Source organism: Thalassophryne amazonica, chromosome 18, assembly GCF_902500255.1.
Source record: "Thalassophryne amazonica chromosome 18, fThaAma1.1, whole genome shotgun sequence".
In the NCBI taxonomy this organism is placed as follows: Eukaryota; Metazoa; Chordata; class Actinopteri; order Batrachoidiformes; family Batrachoididae; genus Thalassophryne; species Thalassophryne amazonica.
In genome coordinates, this window is record NC_047120.1 from 58840687 (window position 1) to 58855460 (window position 14774).

Sequence of the window (14774 nt, forward strand, 5' to 3'; positions counted from 1 at the left end):
TTCACTAATGCTGTTTCTGTACTATGATGAATTCTAAAACCTGACTGAAACTCTTCAAATAGACCATTCCTCTGCAGATGATCAGTTAGCTGTTTTACAACTACCCTTTCAAGAATTTTTGAGAGAAAAGGAAGGTTGGAGATTGGCCTATAATTAGCTAAGATAGCTGGGTCAAGTGATGGCTTTTTAAGTAATGGTTTAATTACTGCCACCTTAAAAGCCTGTGGTACATAGCCAACTAACAAAGATAGATTGATCATATTTAAGATCGAAGCATTAAATAATGGTAGGGCTTCCTTGAGCAGCCTGGTAGGAATGGGGTCTAATAAACATGTTGATGGTTTGGATGAAGTAACTAATGAAAATAACTCAGACAGAACAATCGGAGAGAAAGAGTCTAACCAAATACCGGCATCACTGAAAGCAGCCAAAGATAACGATACGTCTTTGGGATGGTTATGAGTAATTTTTTCTCTAATAGTTAAAATTTTGTTAGCAAAGAAAGTCATGAACTCATTACTAGTTAAAGATAATGGAATACTCAGCTCAATAGAGCTCTGACTCTTTGTCAGCCTGGCTACAGTGCTGAAAAGAAACCTGGGGTTGTTCTTATTTTCTTCAATTAGTGATGAGTAGAAAGATGTCCTAGCTTTACGGAGGGCTTTTTTATAGAGCAACAGACTCTTTTTCCAGGCTAAGTGAAGATCTTCTAAATTAGTGAGACGCCATTTCCTCTCCAACTTACGGGTTATCTGCTTTAAGCTACGAGTTTGAGAGTTATACCATGGAGTCAGACACTTCTGATTTAAAGCTCTCTTTTTCAGAGGAGCTACAGCATCCAAAGTTGTCTTCAATGAGGATGTAAAACTATTGACGAGATACTCTATCTCCCTTACAGAGTTTAGGTAGCTACTCTGCACTGTGTTGTTATATGGCATTAGAGAACATAAAGAAGGAATCATATCCTTAAACCTAGTTACAGCGCTTTCTGAAAGACTTCTAGTGTAATGAAACTTATTCCCTACTGCTGGGTAGTCCATCAGAGTAAATGTAAATGTTATTAAAAAATGATCAGACAGAAGGGAGTTTTCAGGGAATACTGTTAAGTCTTCTATTTCCATACCATAAGTCAGAACAAGATCTAAGATATGATTAAAGTGGTGGGTGGACTCATTTACTTTTTGAGCAAAGCCAATAGAGTCTAATAATAGATTAAATGCAGTGTTGAGGCTGTCATTCTCAGCATCTGTGTGGATGTTAAAATCGCCCACTATAATTATCTTATCTGAGCTAAGCACTAAGTCAGACAAAAGGTCTGAAAATTCACAGAGAAACTCACAGTAACGACCAGGTGGACGATAGATAATAACAAATAAAACTGGTTTTTGGGACTTCCAATTTGGATGGACAAGACTAAGAGACAAGCTTTCAAATGAATTAAAGCTCTGTCTGGGTTTTTGATTAATTAATAAGCTGGAATGGAAGATTGCTGCTAATCCACCGCCCCGGCCCGTGCTACGAGCATTCTGACAGTTAGTGTGACTCGGGGGTGTTGACTCATTTAAACTAACATATTCATCCTGCTGTAACCAGGTTTCTGTTAGGCAGAATAAATCAATATGTTGATCAATTATTATATCATTTACCAACAGGGACTTAGAAGAGAGAGACCTAATGTTTAATAGACCACATTTAACTGTTTTAGTCTGTGGTGCAGTTGAAGGTGCTATATTATTTTTTCTTTTTGAATTTTTATGCTTAAATAGATTTTTGCTGGTTATTGGTAGTCTGGGAGCAGGCACCGTCTCTACGGGGATGGGGTAATGAGGGGATGGCAGGGGGAGAGAAGCTGCAGAGAGGTGTGTAAGACTACAACTCTGCTTCCTGGTCCCAACCCTGGATAGTCACGGTTTGGAGGATTTAAGAAAATTAGCCAGATTTCTAGAAATGAGAGCTGCTCCATCCAAAGTGGGATGGATGCCGTCTCTCCTAACAAGACCAGGTTTTCCCCAGAAGCTTTGCCAATTATCTATGAAGCCCACCTCATTTTTTGGACACCACTCAGACAGCCAGCAATTCAAGGAGAACATGCGGCTAAACATGTCACTCCCGGTCTGATTGGGGAGGGGCCCAGAGAAAACTACAGAGTCTGACATTGTTTTTGCAAAGTTACACACCGATTTAATGTTAATTTTAGTGACCTCCGATTGGCGTAACCGGGTGTCATTACTGCCGACGTGAATTACAATCTTACCAAATTTACGCTTAGCCTTAACCAGCAGTTTCAAATTTCCTTCAATGTCGCCTGCTCTGGCCCCCGGAAGACAATTGACTATGGTTGCTGGTGTCGCTAACTTCACATTTCTCAAAACAGAGTCGCCAATAACCAGAGTTTGATCCTCGGCGGGTGTGTCGTCGAGTGGGGAAAAACGGTTAGAAATGTGAACGGGTTGGCGGTGTACACGGGGCTTCTGTTTAGGGCTACGCTTCCTCCTCACAGTCACCCAGTCAGCCTGCTTTCCCGGCTGCTCGGGATCTGCCAGGGGGGAACTAACGGCGGCTAAGCTACCTTGGTCCGCACCGACTACAGGGGCCTGGCTAGCTGTAGAATTTTCCACGGTGCGGAGCCGAGTCTCCAATTCGCCCAGCCTGGCCTCCAAAGCTACGAATAAGCTACACTTATTACAAGTACCATTACTGCTAAAGGAGGCCGAGGAATAACTAAACATTTCACACCCAGAGCAGAAAAGTGCGGGAGAGACAGGAGAAGCCGCCGTGCTAAATCGGCTAAGAGCTAGTAGCTACGCTAAGCTAGCGGATTCCTAAAAACACGCAAAGTGAATAATGTGTAAATAATTTAGAGGTGATTCATCAGAATGAGTGCTTTAGTTAAGGCACGTAAAGATTACACTGGGAAACAAATCGTAATCTAGATAACTAGATCAATCTAACTGCGCAGATTAAACAGCTAACAGATACAGAAAAACACCGCTGTGCTCCGGAACAGGAAGTGATACAATACCGCAGTGAGAGCCAACCACCAGTAGAGTAGATAGATGAATCAAAAGATGCAATGAATGTGAGATACAGATCTGTGTGCTCAGATCAGCAATGACATCGACAGCGGGCGCCGTTCTTCCTCTCCCGCTCTCTGCCTCCACTACACTCGCTGTTTTAATGCGAAGCGGCCGGTACACCTGTTGCTGCAAGGACAGACTTCTTGCGGCAAAATCCATAGCACTGCACATCTCGGCAATCGGAGCCCCAGAGCTCCATGGACGCTGAGAGAGGTTTATATATTTTTAATGACTGGGATTCTTTGCGGGTCTCGCCTCCATATCCCGCGATGGTACCGGAGGCGAAAGACAGTAGATTTTCATTGCAACACCACTCAATCAAACGGGCGTATGAAAAAGTCCCCCAAAATAATTTTCAAGCACAAATAAAAGAAATGCATACTCACCAAACGTGCCGCAAGACAATATGAAGTTTTAAAAAAAGTAGATCCTTCCATATAAGACAAGAAAAAGGTGCAGATGCAAACTGACGTAAATCCACAAATTACAATTGGCGCAATGCATGCTGGGAGAGGGTCTTGTCCGTGACGTCTCGGCAGCGTCCATGATGAGAGGGACAATTTGCGGACGGCTAAATGTTAGCTGTAAATTTGTCATTTTCAAATGAAGATTTCTCTGTTGAATGACAGATCTGGGCTTGCAGATTTACTTTACTACATTCAGAAGGATCTCAGGTGTAAATGTAAGTCATTTTTTGTTCAAAAAATCTGACTGCATTTTTTTCAATGCAGGTCTACTTTAAGCACTGCAGAAATATTCAAATCCCTTCTGTTTTATTGCAGACCGTATGAAACAGAAGTCAAAATAAAACCCTGCACCTGACACCCATTCCTGCATTTCCGGTCTGCAACACGTTTCAATTTAAGGCTAGTTTTTACAAAATGAAAAATGCAACAATAAATGACCATATGCTGTTGTACACCCTAAGACATGTTTGCAGGAAGAATGAGACAAAATAACATCTGAAACGCTTCATTGTAAGGTTTCAGTGTTTTACTGAAGCTTTCTTTCCCTGTGGTGTGTGTGTGTGTGTGTGTGTGTGTGTGTGTGTGTGTGTGTGTGTGTGTGTGTGTGTGTGTGTGTGTGTGTGTGTGTGTGTGTGTGTGTGTGTGTGTGTGTGTGTGTGTGTTGGACTCTGCATCCTTTGAAGCCTCTCAACCTGCTTTAAGTGTAATTTGAAACAAATATGGCACACATATGGGGTGTAGGTTCTGGTGAGATCACATATACCAAATATCCCAAAGGTTAATGATTGGGGTCAAAAGTCAAAATTTTAATTTGTCACTCTGATTGCTCACCCTTTGTTTACTCTGTTCTGTGGTCATGAAGCCTTGCAGATATGAAGGTACTGGGAAGGGTTATGAGGGCAGCAGAGGAGATTAGGGCCAGGCTGCCAACCATTGGTGAACTGGCAGAACAGATCTGTCGGTCCAGGGCAAGAAGAATAATCAAGGACACTTCACATCCCTTTAACAAACTGTTTTCTCTCCTTCTCTCAGGTAGATAGCCCGAGGTGCAAAACATGCAGACTTAGGGACAGCTTTTGCCCAAATGCCATAGACAGTCACATACAAATCGATAGAAAGAGCTGTGCAATATAGAATGTAGGATATAATACACTGTAGCATCTGATAGCAACTTTGTTCTTGTAGCATCTTCATATGTGCAATATCCCGTGTCAGTATTTCATTCTGTGACCGCATCTGTGATGTTTTTTACTGAATGACAATAAAAACAAGTCTAAGTCTAAATGTTTGTTTCCCACAAGCCAAATTGAATACAGGCTGACATGCACACAAACAGACATCACCGCAGCTGCACACAGTCTGTCTTCTTCCAGACAACATCGATCATGCCTCTTCCAAACTTGGGTTGTCTTCGCCTCATTTCCACTTGTGCAAAACCTTCAGGCTACTTTCTGTTATGGGAAATCCTCTGCATAATCAGAATGACCAAAATGCAAACCTGTGTAAAATGTGTTGTCAGTATAGTTAAGAAATGCAATCTGCAGTTTCATTTATCTGCACAAAGTGCGAAGTGATTTCTATTTATTTATTGGGTGCATGCATTTTGCTTGACTACCTGTTCATTTTAAGTGACACCATACAGATTTCAATGTTTCACACATTCTAAAACTGCACATCCTGCACATGTGGACAAAATGCACATCCCAATGTATTATTTTGATGATTTAATAATAATGTCGAAAAAACTATTAATTCCATTTACTGCAGTACATGCAACCTCCTTACAAATTAGCAACAGGTAATTTTCTATGCACTTTTTCACCCTTTTTTCCTCTTATACTTAGTGGGAGGGACTTGGATGCAAAGAAGAATTTGCAAATGAGAGAGGAAACGTTGCTCAAGTAGAAGATTTAAGAATTGTGTAAAACAGCTGGCAGCCATGGAGAAACTTTTTAAGAGCTGTGATTGGTCTTAAATCCATCTTCACATTGCTCTTGTTGCGTTTTATAACTGCTGAGAGGTCTTCGGCGGTTAATGTAGCTAATAAATTTCTTTTCCGTCACTGTGCATTCACTTGTCTCTGCTGTCTGTTTACCTGATTCTCCTCGGATAACTCAGGAAGAGCTTTTTCTTTCCCGTTTAATGGGAACGCTGTCTATAACAATACTCCTTTACAAGCTGTCAAATGAAAAGTGCTTCCTCTTGAGGCTGGCTGATCTGGTTTGACTTTAATTGCCACGGCTTCCCACCTGCAAGAAAAATAACAATCGCACCTTCTCTCCTTAACAACTTGAACGCACAAAGCTGCAGCATTGGTGTTTCATGCTCTTTTTTGTTGTTCATTGAGAAATTTGTAACAAAGCTCCGGTTTAATGAAGCAAGATGGTGCAGCTTTTGCGAGTAGAGAAAGATGGAGTAGTTATGGGGTGAGAGGGGGTTGTTTCAAGATCTCGCCAGTTTTTACCCAGAGTCATAAAACCCCGGTGGCTGTAGAATCGGGGTCGTAGGTCGTGTTAAATGTCCGCATTAACGTTTAATGAAAGGGAAACTAATCTGGATTGGATTTATTAATAGATGTTCCCCCTTTAGCTGAACAGAGAATAGGGGAAAGAGGAAGCTTTGAAGTGGAATAATTAAGACCCTTTACCTTTTTTTTTTTTTTTTTTGGGTCCCAGACTAATGAAGATGAATGCACACAATTCACAGAATTGTGCACAGAATTCCTCTCACTGTATTTCAGCTTCCAGCACTGCAAAAACTGATATCTAAGAAAGTAAAAAAAGAGACTTTTTAAAGATTTGACTTAATTTTTGTCTAAATAGAAAATTAATCTCGTCAATTATTTACATGAGAAAAAATGTCTTAATTTGGGAAAATGTATCTCACTTTTTATGAATACGTTTTTCCAGCTAATATCAACCTGTATTTAGCCAGTAACAAGGAAAGGCAATGGATTTAAAATCATCCACGCAAAGGAACAAGATTGTTTTCCTTATTTTAAGACTGAGGCTAATCTTAAAATAAGAATTCTGACTAGTTTTAAGGCACATTTTGATTATTCAGTTCCAAAACATTTTACTAGTTTTGAGAATTCTAAACAAGTAAATTTTTCTTACCCATTGGCAGATTTTTTTGCTTAATACAAGACAATTTGGCTAGATTTTGGATTATTTGGCTGACAGGCCGATATGTCCTTTTTTAATTTCTCTTGGATTTCTTTTCAATATAATGCAATGGGCCCCAGACCTGAGGTCTAAAGTTGCACCCTAAACTCTAAAGTTGCACCCTAAACAAGCTGGCATTGTATCTGAGGGCTCTCTTCAAGATGGTGACCGCTCCCTTAATTGCAGACAACTGCACCTTGTGTGCACTTGGGCAACCAGGGATTGCCTCGAGGTGTTTCTTCAGGTTCTTCTTCGTAAGGCCTGTTGCCACCACCACAACTGGGATGATACCTATTTCTTTCAATGACCATGTTGTTCATAGGTCATTTTTCAGGTTTTGGTATTTCCTGATCTTTCATTCAGCTCTATTCAGCCCATAGTCATTGGGGACTATAACATCAATGATTTTGGCTATATTCTCTTGCTTGTTCCAAATGACAATGTCACGTTTTTGATATACCTTCATGTGTGGGTGAGTGTAAATGAAACTGAAGGACTGTTGTACGTTGTCCGTCATGTGCTTCAGTTCCTGAGGATCTGTCTCTGGAGGAGAGGGATGAGCTGTCAAACATCCGACGCAGGAAGAGAGAGCTGTTGGACGATATCGAGGTGTGTCTTTGAAGATTTTCTTCCTTTTTGTACCAGATTGACTGATGATCTGTTTGTGCCTCTGACATCAAACCTGTTATTGTTGATTTTTACCTCCTGGTGGAGGAGCTATAGAATTGAGTTTGGTGTCGCTGTGCAATTACTTGAGAAAAGATCATCACAGAGCTAGTATATTTGGGATTTAAGTTCATCTCACAACCCTCTCGTTGATTTCAGTGGTGCTGACTTTGACATATTGTTCTGGGTCATATCTGGGTCTACGCTTAAAACTAGGTCTCCTGTGTGTGTGTTTGTGGAATTCATCACACTCTTCCCATTACTCAACCCCAAATAGTCAAAGACTCAAGATGGGATGATCCAACCTTGAGCTACTTTTCTTTGGTCAAACCAGGTCAACAAGTAACAAGTTCTTCGATGCACAATGACTTAACCCCTTAACGCCTATTGTCGCATATATGCTACAATATTTGACTCAAATATGCAACATACCAAATTGACCAGTATGCCTGTTGTCGCATATTTGCAACATACCATTATTATAATTATAACATTATAAGATAAAGTCATTACCAAAATACCAAAATTACTATTTATTTTTTGTGCAAAAGTGAAATTAATAATCTCAACATTATTTACCATCTACTTAAAAAAACATGCACAAAACATTTTTTTATATACAGCTATATAAATTCAGGCGTTAAGGGGTTAACTGTGCATTCAGCTGATGTTCACGTTTACACTTCACTGCAAAAAGGGGTGTCTAAAAACAAAATAAAAAAAAACACAAAATAACAAAATAATCTGACAAATAATTTCACTTGATGAGATGTCTTGAATTAAGATTATTAAATGTAGAAATAAGCATGTCAAACACTTAAAATAAGACATTAACCCCTTAAAGCAAGATAAATTATATAACACTTCTAAATCTATTTTTTTTTTAATCTGGGTAACACCCAAATAATTTGCAGTGTAACAAGATAAAAAAAAAAATTAGATTTAGGCGTTTTCAATAATTTATCTTGTTTTAAGGGTTAATGTCTTATTTTAAGTGTTCGACATGCTTATTTCTACATTTAACAATCTTGATTCAAGACATCTTGTCAAGTGAAATTATCCATCCATGCAGCAAGATAAATTCTCTCCGATTTAGTGTTTTTATCTTGTTTTTAGACACCGCTTTTTTGCAGTGTAGTTTGTCCTTTTGATAAATTTTAACTCCGGCAGCATGTGCCTCATTAACAGAGTTGATACAGCGAGGCTTAGAATAGGTGGAGGAAAATATTAGCAATTCTTAGTCAAATTTTCTCTATTTATGCCCTAAAAATCATACGAAAGATGGCAGGAAATGCATTTTAAAAAATCAGCACTGTGTCTTGTCTTCATTCATGTATTTATTTTTGACAGAGGTTGAAGTTTGAGATCGCCGAGGTGATGACGGAGATTGAGGAGCTGACGTGTGTTGGGGAAAGGTACGTTTTATCGCTATTTTTCAGTACGGTTCTGTGTGTACGATGTGTAATGCCGGTGTATGATGACACACTGTCTGAGTTACCTGAAAAATGAGAAGCCGCAGAACTGTAGCAAAGACATTTTGCTATTCCTCATAGTTTGCACCCAACTATCTTGCTGAACTTGTTAAGCCTTATGTGCCTCCTCATACCCTGTAGTCACGGGATGCGGACTGGCTCTGTGTTAAAAAGAAGTCAGCAGGTTATAGAGTCTTTTCCACCCTTGTTGAATATTTTTCTTGTTGGGATTTGAAAAGCTACTTCCCCTGACTCTTTTAAGAATAATCTTGAAATCTACTTATTTTATATTGCCTATCATTAGTTTTATAGTTTTTAGCTTCTTTTAATTATTTTGCTTGTACAAAATTGTTTTTATAGTTTCATTTGCTTTACTCTGTGATATGGGGATCTTGTTCTGGAGATTAAGCACTTTTTTCCATTTAAAGTGCTTCATAAATAAATGTATTATTATTATTCTTCCAGACAAAATACTTTCCACATCAAATTTTGGTGTGTGACTCATCCTGCAGCTTTTGGAGAACTCACATTCATACAAAAAAAGACAAAATCAACACTTTAAATTGGGTAACTGTGTGTTACATTATCTGAACAAAAAAAAACCTTTTTTAAAAAATCTTTTCCTTTTGTCTTTTCCTGGTATTTGAAGGACAACCTTTATGATATTACTCGTTTAAAAAAAGGTGTACACATATGTCAAAATGGCCCAAGTTTCAAACTTTGTTTTTTCTTTTTTCTATGTTTTCACTGTTTCCATTTCTTTTTCTACTGTTAATTAAATTAACTTGGCTAACAAGCTAAGCTAGCAAGTGCCGGGAGAAATATGACATTCACTATGTGGGCAAATACAGGACCAAATATACCAAAAGAACAGCAAAGCCAAACCGGAGTGAAAGAATAGATAGAACGTGTGGCTGGGGATGACACCAAAACTTTTTTTCTGTTACTACAAATTACTGATGCTTAACTCAAAACGCTGTATTGAAGTGTTGCAAAACTTTTGCAAGACCCATATTTCAGAGGAAGGTTTTGAAACATTCAATGTCGATGCAGGATCTGACGTGCACAAATACGCAAAACCTATAAAAAACATTGAATATATAAACCATTGAATTGTGGGGATGTAAAGAGGGTGGACCCTTTTTTTAGCTGTGTGATGGAGGGAGGCTTTGAGGTGACGCACACTGTGATCAATAGGGGAAACCGGGACACAGTGAATCACGGGGCACAGTGGATGACATGAATTATTCCATGAATTATTTCTATAATTTGTGTATATACACAACTGTTTTCACGTTTGAACAGAAATTATGACAGTTGTATTTATAATAGTTTCTACAGGACTTATATCACTATATAAGGCACTCACACATTACATAGCTGGTTTACTAAATTATAGTTTGTATTTGCATAAGCATATGTTTAATTATTTTGAAGAAATCTTTATAATCATGTGTTTTTTCATTATATTCTAAGTTGATTCACTGTGTCCCATGAATTAGTGTCCAGGGCACAGTGAATCAAAAATTTTAAAATCGATTTTTAACACCTGTAAATTACACTTGGGGAGAAATACATAACACAGCCTTATAAACAATAACTTGCTGTATTAAATCCACAATAGAATGACCTAAACCTATGCATAATGTGTTTATGCTGCCATAAAACATTTCTGATCCACTGGGCCCCGGCTTCCCCTAGTGTACTCAATGTGTTCAAAATTTCAAATCACATAGTCACATTTGGGTTGTTTTCCAGTAAAACATCGCAAAGAAACAAGCAGATTGCCATGGGGAGAAAGAAATTCAACATGGATCCCAAAAAGGTTTGGAACATGTGACACGTCTCCATCACACATGACATTTAATCTATTCTTAGTCGTGAAACACTGTTGTATTGTCATTGGTCCTTGAGTGAGATGAACATTAGAGGGTTTTTTGGGATATTTTCTGCCTGTCCAGGGGATCCAGTTCCTGCTGGAGAATGACCTCCTCCAACACACACCTGAAGACATTGCCCAGTTCCTCTACAAAGGCGAAGGCCTGAACAAAACCATCATCGGAGACTACTTAGGCGAGAGGTGAGATGGGTATTGAACTACAGGACATGGTGTCCTCATTGCCAAAGATTTACTTCCTTTCTGTGATTGGAGAAAGGGATGATGGGCTACTTTTGTTGACTAGTATGTAGAACATTGTCAGCCTGGGCATCTTGTTCCAGCATACCCATGTCAACATGGAAATGGTAATAAAAAATCCATCCAACCCATAGCATCTCACATACTGGATAATCACCTGTGTTGCTTTGAGGCAACTTTGTTGTGATTTGGCGCTATATAAAATGAAATAAATTGAAATTGAATTGAAATAAGTAAAAAAATGTCCTCCGGTTCTTGCTCAGTAAGTGCTTGCACACTCCCATGCTGGATTCAAACCAAGTATACACTGAAAAAACAATCAACTTAAAAAGTTGTTTCATTTGGTAACACCTGAATGAATTAAGTTGTTTGAACTTAAGTTAGTAATTTAGATCAACTCTAACTTACAAGGGTGATTCTTAGACTACGGGCACTTATTATGTCCTTTGATCATATTGTATGAAAAACAGAAAAAAGGGGAAATTTCACACTTTTATAGTTATCTTTACAATGAAAGTGTGTTAAGAAATTTGTTCTAGTAGTCTATGATGTCAGCATCATTATATGCAAATATTGCCGTTTTGTGCTTGTCCCACACCCAGACTTTTGATCTTCAATGATAAAAATGAATGGTAAAGAAACGTTTTTCTAATGTTTTAAAATATCTCTGAATAAAATATCAGTAAAATAATCAAAACATAATTGGGGTATTCAATGTCATACAACTGTTGTGATTTTTTTTAAACAAAATGTAGTTGTCCCACACTATTGCTGTAATTTCCACCACAACACTGTAATGTCCCTTTAAACAGTTTGTATGAAAGATTGTTTGGGTAGTTTCTATGGAGATAAACAGTGACATCAGAGCACATGTATATAGTGCCAAATCACAACAAACAGTTGCCCCAAGGCGCTTTATATTGTAAGGCAATGGTGTGGTGGAAATTACATTTACAAGGCCAATAGTGCCCGTAGTTAAAGAATCACCCACAAATGTAAGTTCAAACAACTTAATTCAAGTTGTTTCAGTTGGTAACACCTGAATGTATTAAGTTGTTTGAACTTAAGTTAGTAATTTAGATCAACTCTAACTTACAAACGTAATTTCAAACAACTTAATTCATTTAGATGTTACCAACTGAAACAATTCATTTAAGTTGGCTCAACTATTCTTTTTTCAGTGTAGTCTGTGACCCTAAAAAAAAAACCCTGCTCAAATTTAAATATTGTCACATTTAAAGGGTTTATATTGTGAACTTTTTTATATAAAGCTAATAGGTCACCAGGTGTTTTAAAAGCAGATTTGGAAAATATTCCACAGACACTAAGGTGATTCATCTGAAACGCAACCTGTTTAAAGAGTTTCTGTGCCTGTTCCTTTAAATGGAAAAGAGCTGTTCTTTGCTTTGCCCTGTTTTCCATTTAGGGGAGAGGCATCTCCATCTTTCTTAGGTTATTTTCTTGGACACTGTCCACAGAGCATTCCCACGTGTGGAGTTCTGTTACATATGTCACAATCACAGATACCCAAAACGGGTCATTTCAAGCCTAAATTTTGGAAATAGCTTGAAAACTTCTCCAGCCACAGTCATAGATGTGAGCGACTTTGAAGGTGTTTTAAACAAAGTTCTAAAAGTGTGTAACTGTTAAAAGTGCACAAAAGCGTTTGGCACAATAAGTCCCCTTTAACAACGAAGGGTGTGGACAAAAACTTCATGTATAAACTTTTGGTTAAATCTTCCTGCATTTCTTCCTTTATTTTAATAGAACTGTTTAAAATCCAGCTCAGGCTTAATGAGTTTTTTTTCTGATTTGAAGTGAATTAAATAACAAATAAGTTACAAACAATATAATGTAAACATCATGTTGTTTTTCTCTGTATGTCATCTGTGATGCTTTAAGCAAATACAGAGAATTTTGTAAAAGAAAAGTTTTCAGTTGTTTAAAAAAAGTGCAACACTTGTGTTTGTTCCCATTTTTCATGTGTTAAAGTGAAAGGTAACTCATTAACATGAATTTTAACGAATTTGTGAGGAGAACTAAGGCTTTTGTGTGGTCACTGAAGAACGCTAAGCTCTTTTACTTCAATGCATGAAAAATGATAATACAAATAAGTGTTGCATTAATATTTTTGTGGCATATACTTCAGCGTGTGTATTTTTTAAGCGTTGCATGAAAACGGCAGCTACTTGTTGGTTTAGCTTGCGTGAGTAAAACTGCTGATTGAGCAGCAGCGGACAGATGAACAAATGTCGTCAGACGATAAAACGGCAAAAGAGACACAAACATCCACAGAGAGGAAGGATAAGGGGGGCCGGGGGTCTCTGGGGGTCTCCGGGGACGCCTCCCGCTTTATTCATGGGCATCCTTCAAACAGACCACCTACCCGCTGAAAATCGCTCGAAACACAGGATTAGGTCTTACACTCAGTAATTACCGCTAATAGAGTTTATGCAGAGAGCTTTCATTACCCGCTGAGTAGAAGTAGCAACACATGGAAGGAGGGCTAATAGAGAATAGGCCATGGAAGACAGAAAAGTGGTTTGAAATAGAACAGATGATTAGCAAGGGATGCAAGCAGAAGAAATTACGCCAGTCAGTAGCATTTTTATTGTTTCCTTTTAAAAATTTGTTGTGTACAGTCCCCTCACTGACATATTGTGGATATATACACATTTATTTTAGTGTCACAAATAGTGTCAGATTGTTTCAACACTAATGGTAGCCACAAATGACAGTTCCAGCTAACTGTGGTTAAAACGATCAGTTAGCATTAGCATGATATATAATGTTTATACTGCACTAACTGACACTGCTACATCAACATGCCATGTTTTAATTCATGAAAAATCATCTTTAAGCAACTGCTAGAATTGTATTTGTCATTAGCATAGGCTGTCATGCTAAATGTGGATGACAATAATGTTTGAGGTAACTGTGCTAACAGTTAGCATTATAACTGACAAAGGCCATCCACTAATGTACTTGTAAAAACTAGTCTAAGGACCAAAATCAGTTTGAGGACCACATTGGAAATATGTGTGTTTATATTATGTGTTATTCTCGGTTTTTATACTTGTTATTATTCGGGTATGAATTTTATCAAAGTAAATCCAAACCAATCCGAGCATTCTTCATTACTATCCACAGTTAGCATGGCAGCATATGCAAATGCTAACATTGGCATTGACATATGCTATCATGCTAATTGTTGATTATGCTATCTCTGGAAAACAAGGGCTAGTTTTTGCTATTGAACTATTACATCTTAGTGCTGAGCTAGCAGATGGTAAAATTTGGGGCAGTGCCACATACTGTAGCAGAAAATAAAATATAGAAGAAACCAGGAGTTATTAACTGTTAGCCTGTTATTGACTTATTACATTGGTGTGCTGAAATGTATCTGCATTATTTGACATTTGACATAAAAATCACCCATAATTGTCTGTTTTGCCTAGTCAGAAATGGCACACATGCAGCGGCACTGGTGTAGCATAGTCGATAAGCCTAACTGTGGATGATGCTAAGCTGATGTTGACGTTAACTGAAAGTATCAATTGGAGTTTTGTGAGATCGCATCTGCTAAAGCTTGCATTTTCTTTAATATAGCCTGTCATTAGTGAAACCTGTCATAGCGGTACGCTCTCAATTTTGTAAAATCTGGACAGCTTCATTTTATTCTGTTGGAAACTAGGTAAATGAGCTGAAAATACCACAAATCACTCAAGAGTGCTACTGTAATGCAACATTTAGGTTCCTATCTTGTAATGCAGCAGAGCATCTTTTCCTTC

At 38.1% G+C, this 14774-nt stretch overlaps 1 protein-coding gene across 1 annotated transcript in view; it reads left to right on the forward strand.

The window, feature by feature from the left end:
* The window catches only part of LOC117531470 (cytohesin-3-like), a 65341-nt gene that overhangs the window by 19139 nt on the left and 31428 nt on the right, over positions 1 to 14774 (forward strand). The window contains exons 2-5 of the mRNA XM_034194585.1: positions 7235 to 7317; positions 8725 to 8789; positions 10605 to 10671; positions 10808 to 10926. Of these exons, the coding sequence (XP_034050476.1) occupies positions 7235 to 7317; positions 8725 to 8789; positions 10605 to 10671; positions 10808 to 10926 (334 nt within the window). The remainder of the gene's footprint in view (positions 1 to 7234; positions 7318 to 8724; positions 8790 to 10604; positions 10672 to 10807; positions 10927 to 14774) is intronic.